At 45.7% G+C, this 14,910-nt stretch overlaps 1 protein-coding gene across 1 annotated transcript in view; it reads left to right on the top strand.

Moving 5' to 3' along the window:
- Nucleotides 1-6,414, top strand: part of IL5RA (interleukin 5 receptor subunit alpha) — a 34,570-nt gene extending 28,156 nt beyond the window's left edge. Inside the window, exons 10-12 of the mRNA XM_072940819.1 lie at nt 1,181-1,277; nt 2,386-2,470; nt 5,596-6,414. Coding sequence (XP_072796920.1) covers nt 1,181-1,277; nt 2,386-2,470; nt 5,596-5,682 — 269 coding nt within the window. The 3' untranslated portion in view covers nt 5,683-6,414. The remainder of the gene's footprint in view (nt 1-1,180; nt 1,278-2,385; nt 2,471-5,595) is intronic.
- Nucleotides 6,415-14,910: the final 8,496 nt, after the last annotated feature.

Below are 14,910 nucleotides of genomic sequence, written 5' to 3'. Positions count from 1 at the left end.
AGTTCTCTAATGAAGACATACAAATGGCCAATAAGCACATGAAAAAATGCTCAATATTGTTAATTATCAGAGAAATGTAAATCAAAACTACAATGAGGTATCACCTCACACCAATCAGAATGGCCAACATTCACAAGTCCACAATCAGTACTGGAGAGGGTGTGAAGAAAAGGGAGCCCTCCTACATTGCTGTTGGGAATGTAGTTTGGTGAAGCTGTTATGGAAACAGTATGCAGAATCCTTAAAAAACTAAAAATAGACTTACCATATGATCCAGCAACACCACTCCTGGGCATATATCCAGAGGGAACTCTAATTTAAAAAGATACATGTCCCCTAATGTTCCTAGGAGCACTATATACAACAGCTCAGACATGGAAGCAACCTAAATGTCCACTGACAGATGACTGGATAAAGAAGCTGTGGTATATTTATATAATGGAATACTCCTCAGCCATAAAAAGGAATAAAACAATGCCATTTGCAGCAACATGGGTGGATCTGGAGATCGTCATTCTAAGTGAAGTAAGCCAGAAAGAGAAAGAAAAATACCATACGGTATCACTCATATGTGGAATCTAAAAAAAAAAAAAAGCAAGAAAAGAAAGAAAAAAGAGGACATAAGGAAGTCATCTACAAAACAAATAGACTCACAGACATAGTGAACAATCTCATGGTTACTGGGGGAAAGGAGGTAGGAAGGGGTGCATTTGGGAGTTTGAGATTTGCAAATATTAGCCACTATATATAAAAATACATTAAAAATGAATTTCTTCTGTATAGCACAGAGAGCTACATTCAATATCTTGTGATAACATTTAATGAAAAAGAATATGAAGACAAATGGGGAAAAAAATGACCAGGACATTATGTTGTACATCAGAAACTGACACATTGTAACTGACCATACTTCAATAAAAAATTAAAAAGTGGCTTCACTGCTACTATTTCATTTCACCCTCATATCAACTTTGTGAGATGGGTATTACCCCCTCTCCTGTGACTTTACAGGTGGCAAACCTGAGACTCAGGAAAGTTAAGCTACTTGCCCAGCATCACCCAGCACTACAAGGCCAACCCAAGCTTTCTGACGCCCTAATGTGGTCATTTCTCTTATCTACCACTGATTCTAGCTCTGCTTTCTTTCTTTTTTCTTTTCTTCTTTTTTTTTTTCCATCAGGAAATGATGAGAAGCAGCCCTGGACAGAATGGTTCCCTGTTGTGCTTATGGCAGTCATCTGCTTCCTCTTGTTAACGTTCTCCCTCATCTGCAGAATGTAGGTATTCTTTCCATTTGGGTGATTCCTTTGGGGTCTGAATATTGAATGTTTGCATTCTTGCCATGCAACCGCTAGACGGAGGGTTCTTGTCATCTGGTAGAATTTATAGCATTTCGTGTCTTCCTGCAAAGCCTTTCCAAGATGAGTGTGGATCGAGTCAAAAACTGGGCAACAGTCGGTGATTTACAGAAACTGGACAGAGCCCAGCATAGCCTTCTGCCATTAGCTGCATGCTTCTTGAATTTGCCAGCAGTCTATTAATTTCTGTGGTTTTTGTATTCGTTGGTTATTTTTGATGCCTTGACTGCCTTGGTCACCTTTCTTGTGTCACCAGGGCATCCTTTTTATTTCCCAGATAAAGGCAGGCAGCCCCCTGGACACTGAACTCACTACAGCACCTCCCATGTTCTGATCCCCAATTATGAGGTCCCAAGTCCCACCGTGGCCCTTCAGTCACCCTGAGTGGCTGAGTGTTCCCAGGTCAAAAGCAGATTCTAGACGTGTCAGGCAGATTTGGAGACCAATCCTAGAGCCTGCAAGTGGCCCCATAAGAACTTCGCATCCATTTTGGCATCTGGTGAGGCCAAGAGCCACTTAGGGGGCTTCAGAACATGGTCTGTCTTCTCTCTTTCATAACTTAGAAAATGACTTTAATTTTAAACAGCTTCACTATTATAAATGTTGTATCAGATGGCATCTGTAGGCTGGGGGGGGTGGCAGTTCAAAGGAGAGGAAACAGGAAGTGAACCCTGAGAACCCGCACGTTGGGGGAGGGGCTGCACACCAGCCCAGAGGTCACAGTGGAGGACCACACACTTGACCTCCGTCACTTGTTTTCAGCAGTCAGACCTGTAACATGCACCAACGTGAAGCAAGTACCGTTACGTCTTTCTTGGCTGGATCAGAAGTCACATCAGAGCCTCGCAGGACCCCTGAGGTCTTCAACAGTTATTCCAATGTAGATGTTTGGAAGTCTTAGTCAATAAAGATCTTGCATTTACGAAACAGCAGATGCTGGGATTAATAGGTCATTTTTAGAGTAGCTATTGAAGGACAAGAAAGGATGTTCTTGCTCACCTGTTTCCTGCCTTTACTCTGTTTACAGATGCCACTTATGGACCAAGTTGTTTCCACCCGTTCCAGCACCAAAGAGCAATATTAAAGATTTCTTTGTAACCATCAACTATGAGGTAATATTGAAGGTTCTTAGGTATGTGCTATCTGCTCAGGGTTGGGTCCTCAGGGATCTGTCACTGCGTTACTCATTTTCTGTATTACCAGGCAGGTTCTTTTCCCAAGAGGCCAGATGCCTTTGCTTTAGTCATTCTGCTCTTTGGCTCTTTTGTTAATGTACGTTCACTACAGTCCTTGAAGATCGCACAGGTCCTACTCAGCTGTGACGTGAATTTTTATTTTCTATCAGCCATCCCTTCCCTGACCTTGGGCAACTCCTTCAACACCATAAGCCCTGACTTCCTTTTCTGAATAGTACGGGGCACAGATGAGATGGTCCAGTGTCCCGTTTAGCTCTGATGTTTTAAGAATCCATGATTCTGCCCACGATCAACGAAGTTTTTCAGAGCATTTTTTCCTAGTTCCTTAGTATAAAGAACCATAGAGAAGGCAAATGATCCCCCCCAAATATGCTTTCTTAGGCCCTATTAACCACCCAGAGCACCGAGGAGTAACTGAATCCTTAGTTACATATGGCTGTGCACTTGCTCCAGCATCGTCAGGTGGAAGAATCGTCCTTTCCCCAGCGGGCTGTCTGGCCATCTTTGTTACAAATGAGTTGTGCGTGTATACATGCGTGTTTCTGGACCATTTGGTTTCATTGATCCACTTGTCTAAATTTATGCCAATACAACACTGTGTTGACGACTGGCTTTATTGTAAACCTAGAGGTCAAAGGCTTCCAAACCTGATTTTTTTTTTCCAAAGTTGTTTTGGTTATTCTATTTTTTTTAATTTCCATATAACTTTTAAAGCCAGTTTCTACCAAAAAAGCTGCTACAATTCTGACTGGGATTGTACTGTATTATAGGTGAATTTGGGGACTCACCTATAATATTATTAAAGGGACAAAGGGTTTATCAGGCTGGCATTGCAGTGTGACAATGGCCAGAGATGACATGCACATGACCCACCGTGGCTCCAGCCAATACAACTGTAATTATAGAAACAGGCAACAATCCAAATTCAGCCTATAGGCTGTGGTTTCCACACCCTTATCAGGTAATTTTCTTCACAAATTTAGTTTTTCTCTCTGATAAAGTGACTCATGATTGGATAGGTCAACTGGTGACTCGTTGTACGGAAGTTTGATCAAACACTCACCAAAACAGATCATTTCAATAAGCGGTGACCTTTAGAGTTTGCAGTTCGGGTGTTTGGAATGATTTAGGCAATGATAGTTACTAACTTAGTGAAGCAGAGAACTGAGGCTGGCCGAAAAAAAAAAAATCACCCTGCCCTTACTTGCAGCCTTCTGGCCTCCTTTATCAGGGGAACAGGGCGTACTCTGTTGTCCCATAGCTTTTCTGGAAAGAGAGTGGGCCCCACCATGAAACTTATTTCAGTTCATCTGAATCTGTGCTGTCCCTCCCTCCTGGCTCTGGCCCACTCCTCCCTGAGAAACCACATGTGGTTTAAGCAGCAGACTGAAGTCACTTGCCCTGGCCTCTTCATGGAACATTTTAATGCTGGCATCTCATTTCCCTACACAGCCCCCAAAGGCTTCCTTGACTCTTCTGAGGTTGACAAAAGAAACTGGCTTAAGAGCTTACTGTACAAGCTTACAGTGTGTGTTGTCCATTAAAATCAAGTCCCGTCCGCAAAATAACAACTTGCGGCAGACAGGCCAGTTTCAGAATAAGCAAAGGATTAATGTCAGAGCCCGCTGCTGCTGAGCTTCTCCAGACAAGCCACTCTCTTCTCACATTGCAGTGTGGCGGGTAAAAACAGATGAGGGAGAGAGAGGGAGAAAGGAGGGAGGGAGGGGTGGGGGATGGAAGGCCAGGGCAGGGGTGAGCGGGTAGAACTGGGAAGATGAAGTATCAGCTCTTACTGTCAATTTCACCGCCTGCGTTCTCCACCTGGGAGAGCACGTGACTCAGCGCAGAGCGGACCGCAGCTGGGCCCCAGGCGGCAATGCCCAAGCTCCAGGCGCGAAGGCAGAAGCTGCCCAACCCACTTACGGGGCTTCTGCGCAAGGGCGACGAGGGGGCCCATTAGTGCTGTCGGCAGAGACGTTTGGCTGACCCCAGGACGCCTTTGGCTGGTGGGAAAGGGAACCCTGTACTTTAAATCACTGCTTGCACCTCTGAGCTTGATGCTGGTACCCACAGTCCTGGGATCTGGAGAGCTGCCATCCCAGAGCTGCTGTTAAACAAGTTTTTGCTTGTCCAGGTCCGAGTCAGACATTGTTTTGTAACATTCAAGAGACAGGAACTGCGGGGGGGGGGGGGTGGAGGACGGGGATGAGCTGGCTTAGCAGTAAAAAAAGGCTTACTTAAAAAAACTTATTCTGAGCTTTCAATTTGTTAGAGACTGATTTCCAGGCATTCTTTGCTTCTACAATGTAACCAGAGAAGGTTCCTTCTAAAATCAGGTAGACCACGAACTGTGTAAAGTATATTGGCAGAGACCACCATTGTTGTGTCCCTCATGGAGTATTCAATACATAATAGTGTCCAGTAGGTATGAAAATGTGCTGAATGAGTAAAGGAGGGCGAGGAATATGATCTCTTACAGGAGGTATTTTTCTGTCATGGATTTTGTAAATAATATCAGCATTATTTACAATAGCCCAAATTGGACATAAACTCAAATTTAAAGGAAGGTTATAATAAACTATGGATGGAATATGCCGGATGCAGCCAAAGAACGGACAGTCGCAGGCATCCCTTGCTCCCTGCAGGGAGAATGGCTCTAGGAGACCCTGCAGATTCCAAAGTCCGCAGATGCTCTGGTCCCATAGACAAAAGGGAGAAGCCTATGGATACAGAGAGCCAACTGCCTGTGATTTAAAATACTACGTGAGGTTACCCAGAAAGAAGTTAGTTTATAAGGCTCTTAATCCATTTGCCTTCATAAAACTGCAAAGATAACCTTCTCCCTAGGAAAAGGGGCTGGAGAGAAACAGTGGCTGTGTTTGCAGGTGTATTTCTGGGTCTTCTTCTTCCTTCCCCATGTTTTCTTCAGTGGACATTTACTACTTTTTATAAGCAAAATTGATTTAAAACCAATGGTAAATAAATTCAAAGAATCCGCAAGTTCCCTAAAGACATCTAAGGAAGGATGCTTTGTTTTGCAGAAAAGTGGTTCTGGTGAAACAGACATTGAAGTTGTAAGTTACGTGGAAGAGCCTGGATTTGAGACCCTGGAAGACTCTGTGTTTTGATCATCCCTGAAGGATTCTAAGAAACTCACGCTCCTGTGCCTCAGGGATGAGAAGAGTGGGGATGGCTGTTTTCAGTTAGACAGGAGTTTGGAGTTTACTGAACACTCAATTTAGCTGCAAGGCAACGCATCCAGACAAATCCCCTAAAGGTGTGGGGGCCTCCTCAAAATCTCCAGGCCTTCACAGGGTGACTGATTAACCCGACCATTCTGCCCTGTCTTTTCCCAGTACAGGGTAGCACCTGGTCACCTGCCAGCCTTTGTGATCTGCATTACTTACCTCAACCTTTTTTGTGCTAGAGACAGTTATTAAGGCTAATGTCAACTGTGTTTACTTCTGGGAGTGCCAGTTTAAGCTGCTAGTGGTAACTAACAATCAGCTAAACTCTCAGAAGAAAGCATTTTGTACCACCCTGGAGTCAGTCATGAACCTGGATTCAAGAATGTCTTTCCTACAGCAAGCGGGAACCATGGTGGGTTTTTTGGGGGTTTTTTCTGAGTTCTACAATACTTTTCCTTTCAAGTTGTATATGTTTGTGTGTGAGAAAGAGAGAGAGAATCTCAAGGTCCATGGGCATGATCCAGGTAGCATCATTTGAGGCAAACTCACTTAAAAACATAAAAAGCTAAGGTATCACTCCATACCAAATAAGAGGACAGGATTTTGAAGATTATATTCTCGAAGGCAGCCCTGATATTCCAGAAAGCAGGAAGCTCAGGACAGGCAAAGGAGGTCACAGCGCTCAGAACCCCCTCCACCACGGCGCACGCTTTACACACTTTCCACAGGTGCTTTCGTCAGTTTCATCCAAGAAAGGCACACACTGACTACCAAGTAATTCCAGGGGTTGTTTTCCCAATAACCATCCACCGCAACTAGCAGGGACTTGGGCCCAAGACAGTAGGTTTGACAGCTCTGAGTTATTGCCTATTTCCAAATGTTATGGACTGAATGTGCCCCCTACACCCGCCCCCATTCATATACTGAAACTCTATCCTGTAATGTGATGGTGTTAGATGGTAGGACCTTTGGGAGGGGATTATGTGATGTGGGTGGAGCCCTCATGAATGGGATCAGTGCTCTTAAAAAGGGACCCCAAAGAGTTTTTCCCCAACCGCAAACCAGGAAGAGAGCTCTCACCAAAACCCAAGCACGCACAATGGCCCTCTGGTCTGGGACTTCCAGCCTCCAGACTGCGAGAAATAAATTTCTGCTGCCTATAAACCACCCAGACCATGGCACTTTATTACAGCAGCCTGAGCTAAGATTCCGAGCGTCAGGAGCTGCATCGGATCCTTCGCACACCCTATCTCTAATCCTCAGAAGCCCATATCATATTACTGCCTCCATTTCCCAGACGCAATCACTGAGCGGGTGTTAGATAGGAAGTGACATAGTAGGTGGTTGAATACAGGCTCAAGTGACCCCAGTCATGGGGGGGTGGGTGAGAAAACAAGCTGAAGCGGGCTCAGGGGTGGGAGCGGGAGGACGTGGCCCAGGGAGGGGCTGAAAATATTAGCAAAACATTGATGAGCAGCTGACCCACACTCTCTGTGAATGCTGTTCAAGAGCCCGTCTTTTTAGCAGATATTCCAAGGTTAGGCATTCTCACACTTGAGAGTGCATCAGTCACCCGGAGGGGTCCTTAATGCAGATCCATTTCCAACAGAGGAGGTCTGGGCGGGGTCTGCAAATCTGCAGTCTAACAGGTGAGGCTGATGCTGGTTTCCCCATCACACTTTGAGAACACCTGCCCTGGGGGATTCCAATGAGTACCACAGAAAACCAATTGTTTTAAGGACTAAGTAATGAAAAAGTCCTAAAAACAACAACAATAACAAAACTACCCCCTTTTCGGCTTATTGCTCCGTGTCTGATCTCTTTCAAATGGAGGCACGGAAACCTAGGACTGTGGAAACTGCCTCTGCCCAGGACACAGGACCAGAAGTGAGTTGCCCTCAGCGTGGCCAGTTCGTCTCTGTTCAGCGTGGTGCTGGCTGCAGGGACGCCTCCCTCGACCTACACAGGCAGCCGTCACCTGGTCCTCCTCCTGACTATCGGAGTACATGTGTCAGGAGTGACACAAAGTAACCCGTGTGTCTTCCTAGTGGTGTGACCTTCCTTTTTCACCTCTCAATCTTTGGGAAGCCACATCCCGCATGTTTTCCTTCAGGAAGCCCAGAGAAGCAGACCCTGCCTCAGGGGTCTCATTCTGGGCCTCACCCCCTCTCTGGGAGCCCCTGGAGAATGCACCACCCCTTGTTTGGCTGTCCCCCACTGGCCTGTGAACTCCAGAAGGTTGGGGCTCATGTGAAGTGCCTTTCTTACCTGCAGTGTCTAGGACAGTGCCTGATTCTTAGAAGGCATCCATGCTTACTGGACCCTCTGAAACCCTCTTTCAGCCCTGAGGCAGCTCTCTGCATATAGCTGAAACTAAATTATATTTGGTGGAGCTGATGAAGGTCTAAAATAAGATCACAGAGAGGAAGACGGTGTCTAATGAGAACACGACTGGAAATAACCAGGACATGCACATGTGCCTGACCACTGGGCTGGGGCTGCTGGGGTCTGTTTTTGGTGAAGATATGGCTACATCATGAGGTATAAATCGCTATGTAAAAGGCCTAAGGCTTTGAGTGGCAAGTCCTGTTTCCACCACCAGATCACAGCAAATCTGAGCATATGAACATTAATACCCTTGTCAGTGGGTTGATTAGACGCTGGCCCCCACCTCTTCCCAGCTCCCACCAGGACAGGGGCAAGAGCCACCTTCCTCCTAAGAGCCCGCACAGTTACAGGCTCAGAACAGACCATGGTTCTGCAAGACAGCCTTTCCAGGAAGGATTTCAGCTCCATCTCCTCCTCTGGCAGGTGGGATGCTCCCAAAGCAGTGGAGGGGGGAGCTGGGGAGCCCCAAGGGTGTAGTGTAGCTTGCCGGCAGCTCAGCCACCTGAGCCTCATTGAGATGCCTCGAGGCCCCGAGCTATTTGTGCAGCCTGGGGAGGAACTAACTCCGTGTGGGCAGAGAACATCCTGATGAACAATCCCAGCGTTTTCGTGGGGAGGCTGGTATGTGTCAGGCCCATCTGTTGGTGGAATTAATAAACCTTAGGTGCTAATTTGTTGAAGAAAAAGTAGGTATAAGGAAGCGAGAACAGAGAACCGAAAACAATCGGTTGGCACGAGTCAGGGTGAAAACACTAATTAGAATAGGACTCAGTGGAGCCAGACCATCTCCGTGACGACAACCATGTAGCTACTCATGTTTGCATGTCCTACAAATTTTGGAAAACCATTCACTTTTTTAGAATTAAAGACAATCTTATTTTCCCTCCACCAGTATCCCTCTATTTTAAGTAACAGATGTGAATGCAAATACAGTTCAGGACGACAGTTTTCATTTTCCCCTTCAACTGCCTCACTCTTTGTCCCCACTGCTGTCTTCGCCCTCTTTCGGCTTAGGACTGCTGAAGTAGCCTCTCAACGTCCGGCTCTGAGATATTACCTTTCTTTGAGGCATCTCTGATATTGCCCCCTTCCGAAACCTTTAAATAACTCCACCCCCTTCAAGTTACAGCTCCTTTTAAAACAACGTCCGCTCTGACAACGTTCCAGTAGCTCCCCAGCCACGTCCCCCAGAAGCACCCCCTCCATGCTGAGCACCATGTTCCCAGCTCCCTCCGCTCAAGCTTCCTCTTCTGGAAAAGCCTTTTCCATCTTTTTTCCCCCTCTTGTCAATGCTTGATCTCCTGTCTCGGCTCTTTGGCACGAGGAAGTCTCCGTCTATCTTCCCCCAGGTACCTTCTGCTGGATTCTGTTTTATCACTTATTATTATATTATTTAAACATTCTCTGTCCCATTTAGAGGGGAAACACGCCGAAGTCCAGAACGGGGCTCTGTTTATCTTTGCGTCCTTAACTGAGTCAGAACTGGTTGAACGCAGACAATGAAAAAGAGTTCCTTAACTGTAAGCCAGAATAGGAAACTACATTCCTCTTAGAGCGAAACAACTGAGCTCTAATTGGTAGGCTCACTTATGAAGCCGCGAGGGCAGAAATTAAATCAGCACTAGTGTTTAATAAAAGTCATAAAAACTCACAGTTGGTGCAGCTCCCGCTCGAGAAACACCTCCCCTCACCCCCGCGGCCAACCTTCCCGGGCTCCGCGAGCCTCTGCCCTGAACGCCCCGGAACCGGAACCGGAACCGGAACCGGCGCAGGCACCGCCCTCCTGGCTCGGGAAATGGGTCTCGGGCGCGGAGGAAACAGCCCCCATGGCCCGTGCGCGTCACTTTAAAGCTCCAATGGACTCTTTTCGCCATAAAAGTGTGTTATTAGTTTTGTTTCATTTATTAAAATGCAAAGCACTTGTCCCTGCCAGGCGATAAAATGGAAGAAGGGACAAACGTGGGGGGAAAATTGTGGGAAACGAATCAACACTAAAGCGTGGTGTCATAGTTCAAAGGTTGCCAGCGTCTCCTTAAAGGGCCAGGTAGAAAATCTTTTCAGCTGTGAGAGCTCTTCGGCCTCTGCTGAGACCACCCAGTTCTGATTATAGACAGAGACGCTGGGTTCCAATAAATCTTTATTTACAAAAAAATAGGCAAGGAGCCAGATTTGGACTGGGGGGGGCCAGTATTTATCTGTACGTAGCTCAATGGATCCCAAACAAGTAACACTGAAGTGTGCTGGGGTTTTTATGTTTTTCGTTTTTTCCTTTCTTTTTCCAGACAAGCCAAGAAACCGTTTGAGAAGATAATTAATGTTTAATCAATTAAGATTATTCTATGAGTGCAGGCGGCAGTGATGAAAAAACTGTGCTCTTTCGATGAACTTAACCTTGTTATAAGTTGGTTTTGCAAGAAACGTAGTTCCAGAATTCTCTACCTCCTTTTCTCACTTCACACTTATAACCCCATCTTTAAAATGAGTGTGTGTTTGTCACTTCTGATGAACCGTGAGGCGGGGAGGCCGTCATCCTGTTTACTTTGGTTTTCCCATGACCAGCACCGGGCTTAACGCATGGTAAGCCCTCAACATCCTATTTGTTGGCAATGAATAAAAGAGGAACAAAATAGGCAAATTCGAACTCCCAGTTATGTAGTCTCAGATAAAGACTGATAATTTGTTTTCCAACCAGTTGTGCTACGTTCATGTTCTAGACAACCAGGCCATTTTTACAACCCTTCTCTGGAATGCCCCCCGCCTTCACCTCCTAGCCACTTAAGTGGGTTTTGTTATGGAACCTCACCCACGGACGGACACACACACACACTCACCCACCCTCAAAAAGGGGGAAGGGGAGTTCCGCAAACCAAACATAACTCAAAATAGCAAACCTCATGCTTACACCTTCAGAGCCCTCAATCCTCAGAGCACTGATAACACAGCAGCGAGACACTGGAATTTCGCACGAGAAAGGACTCTCCTCAGCGAGCGGGCATCTTCTCCCCTGAATAAGGTTGCCAGACCCAGCAGATAAAAGTAGAGGAGGTCTAGCTAAATTTGAATTTCGGATACATGTTGCATGGGACATAAGGATACTAAAAAGGTATTAATTATGAAATCCAAGTTTGACTGGGCTTCCAGTATCTTACCTAGCCACCCTGATCCTGCAGGATAGCCTGAGTTTGAAAAACAGCTCTGAAACACCTGAAGCCAAGCACAACAAACAAGCAAAGACACCATTTGTAGTTGAAGAAATCCAAGCAGCTGAGATGGACCACCGTGGTGCAGACACTCACCACACCTGAGCTGGGGCAGGGGGAGGGGGCTCCCTGCAGGAATCCCACACCTGGAGCCCTGCCCACACCCCTGGTTGCTTTTCAACAACCCCTGTACAACTTCCGAAGAAGTCTGATATCTTCTTCCCTTCTTGCTAGAAACCAGCATCTATCTATCTGCCTTCCTATTCACCTACCCTCTCTGCACAAATAGCTAACAGTCTGGAGTGAGGCCTGGAGTCACAAGTCACCAGCATCTGAATTCCTGGCCTTCCGTCAGCTGTGTGACCCGGAACAAACCTGAGACCCTCTCCGCCTTGGTCCTCCATGTATCAAATCTGAAGAAGAGGTGGTCACTAAACCACCGGGTTGATTTGCACAGAGACTGGCACATACTAAAAGCATAATCGTTGTCAGCTGATAATAGCATTGCATTTCTCTGTATTGTGACAAACGACCGTGACTGGTCCTTTGGCTTCTCCAGCCAGTGTGACTCCAAACCGGGTAATTTCACACCTGCCTCAGAGTGTCTCCTTCTCCTTCATTCCATGGCCCCTGTGGGGTCTCTCATTGGGACTGGACAGCCAGGCACTCTCCTGTGCCTAGAACAGGGCCGGGTACCCAAGGGACAGCCAATAGTCCCTCATGGATGGCAGACGCACAGCCACTGCAGGGACTCACTCCTCTGAACAACTGCACCTGGTCATCATTCAGAACTCCTCCCCCTCCCAGTTTCAGCCTCAGGCTCCCCCTCCCACCTCGCCACTGTCCTCTAAGCTACTTGGTGTCCTGACTACCCTCTGGTTGAACTTAAGGGACCAGTTTCTTACCCTCTCTTGTCTTTTCTCCGAGGAAGTCTTTATTTCCAGGTGTTGAAAAGCACTGAGTTAAGAGTCCTAAACTCTAGTCCTGAAAATTTCTAATTGTCTGTGTCACCTTAGGTGTGTGATGTCACTTCTTTTCCTCCATTGCGTAAGTGAAAAAGGGATGAAATCTGCACCTCTTGCTTCTTAGTGTGAAGAGCACTTTGGAAACTATAAAAACAAATTCAACTTACTCTTAGTTAAAATCCTAAGACATCCACACTTCCTGCTGTGGTCTGTGTTATTCCTAACAAGTGGTAGGACTGGGTAGTGAAGGCCCACTTTACAGAGAATGAGACTATCACTCTTAAATGACTTCCGCCTTGCAGTTTCCAGACATTCAGATCTATCTTATGGTTGACCTTTTTTTTTTTTTTTAACTGCTGCTTTTCAATGTGTCTATATTATTGGAGTGCTACTAATCTACCATGAACCATACTGTTAGGGATAAAGGACAGAGGCTAATTTTGTTTAAATTGTGAGTGCTGTTGAGTGTTGTAGTTTACACTTGAGTTGTGGAATTGGAATATTTAATCTGCACGGTCCATTTAGCACAAGGGGAAAGGGGCCTCCTTTCAAAACAGGCAGTGTGACTGGCGGACAGTAATCCCCCACTGGCAGGAGGGACAAGGACTGGGGAAGTCACTCCAAAGGGTGCCAGAGATTCTCCTCCAGCTTTGTTAGGGTCAGAGACCGGGGAATAGGGGTCTGCTGCTTGGGAAGTGCAGTTAAGGATCACAGCCAAACTGTAACCCTGAGATACTTTCTGTCTTTGGCGAGGCAGGGAAAAGACATAAACGCCAGTGATTTAAATACCAGGTAATGGATTGATAGACACGAGTGAGTCCTCGTGACGTTCCCTGGAGTCAGAGAAATGAGATCAATTCCAGATGGGGAAACTGAGGGAGGCTTTGTGGAATACCGGGCATTGGACTGAGGGACCTTACTGCCTAATGTCTTTTATTAATAATATTAAATATTTTTACTTTATTAATTGTATTATTAAATTATCAAATGTTAATATGTATATTAAGAAAGGAAAGCATTTAAGGAAAAGGTGATAATGGATGTGTCAGTTGAGTTCATAACTCATTTTGGTTATGGGACCACCCACATTCTATGTCCAATTTTTTGTGACTGTCTGCAGTCACTGGAGAAAAACAGCAGTGGCTGATTTATGAAACAATTTGCTAGTGTTTGGAGAGCTATGCATTTGGAACTTTCCAAACTTGATCCTGATAAGTGGCAATTGTCTGAATGTCTTCTAGGTGATCAGATTCCAGAATCCATATTCTTAGCCACTGTTACCAGGCTTCCTGTATAAGGCCCCGGTGTCTGTCATTTTGTCATAGAATAACTTTGGGGTTGTCCAGAGAGTGACTCTCAAGTCTTGATTTTAAAAGCCTTGCTCCTCAATTCCCTCTAGTTGGCCAGAGAATTCTTTTAATTGTCACGAAGGAAAATACAGCCAATTCTTGATTATCTGTGTTAATGGAGGTGAACAGTAGCATTGATAATCCAAAATAGTGTGCAAAAAAAAAAAATCACCTGGTGGTTGATCACATCTCATTAAATTGCTTTTTAAATTGCATGACATTTTAGTAGCTAATTATGTACTATTTATGTACTTTTTCTAATTCAACCTTCTTGGAACATATTTGCAGTAAGGGAGGGTGGTGGGAGAGTCTGGAAAAAGGTGAGTCAGGACTGAACGTTGCTTCCCAGATGTAAATAACCACACATGTGAGGTAGGAATAACTCAATCATTCTAACTTAAGATAAAAGCTTATAGCAGCTCCTGCCTCGCAGGCTGGAGGAATTCCAAGCTCACCTGAAGATGAAATGTCTCGTCCATGTCTTCTGCCCCCATGGAAAGATGCTGTTTTGTACGTAGGGTTTGTGGACTCTGTAAAAACTCAGGGATGCTGAGAGAATCCGGTATCTGGCAAAATAGAATCTCCTTTTATACAGTTAAATCACAGGTGGGCTACACACACAAAAGGAAGGTACGAGTAAATGCTTGAAACGGTTACATAAGCAAAGCAAATAGGCCTTTTCCTAGTGATTCTCCTTCAGTCACTGTGCAAAAATCCCTCTGAGCCGGGTAACTGGGATTAGGGACGGGGGCATCTCCCCTGGGTGTTAAGCACAGAAAGGGTGTTGCCTGGACCTTCACAGTATTTATTATCCCATCTTCTGGAAACATCATCTCAATTTTTCCTTTATTAAACGATCCCTCCCCTCGGAGTACAGGCTTGGTGTGATCAAGGTCCCCTAACCTGTGTCATTCCTTCACATTTGCTCAGGTTAGCCAGAGTTGTTTCAGTTGCTTGCAGCCAGAGAGCCTAACCTGCAACAACCATGGAAACTAATAGATCAGACACATTTGGGTGAAGGTGCCAACGGGCACTTGTAAAAATTACCTTGAGCTCAGTCAGACTCAGCTGTCCAGGGCCTCATTTATCAGATGATGAAGCTGGGAGAGTAAAGGACTTTTTCAAGGCATAAAGTAAGAAGCAAAGCCTCCTGAATACTTTCCACCATCTTGCAAAAATAGTGACATGGTCTTCCCTGGTTGGTTCCCTGGGGCACACAGGCAGGCAACTGATGCAAAATGCTACTGCAAAGACCCCTTCGATCAA

This window comes from Vicugna pacos, chromosome 17 (genome assembly GCF_048564905.1).
Source record: "Vicugna pacos chromosome 17, VicPac4, whole genome shotgun sequence".
Taxonomy (NCBI): Eukaryota; Metazoa; Chordata; class Mammalia; order Artiodactyla; family Camelidae; genus Vicugna; species Vicugna pacos.
This window is presented reverse-complemented; position numbering and strand designations above follow the sequence as displayed.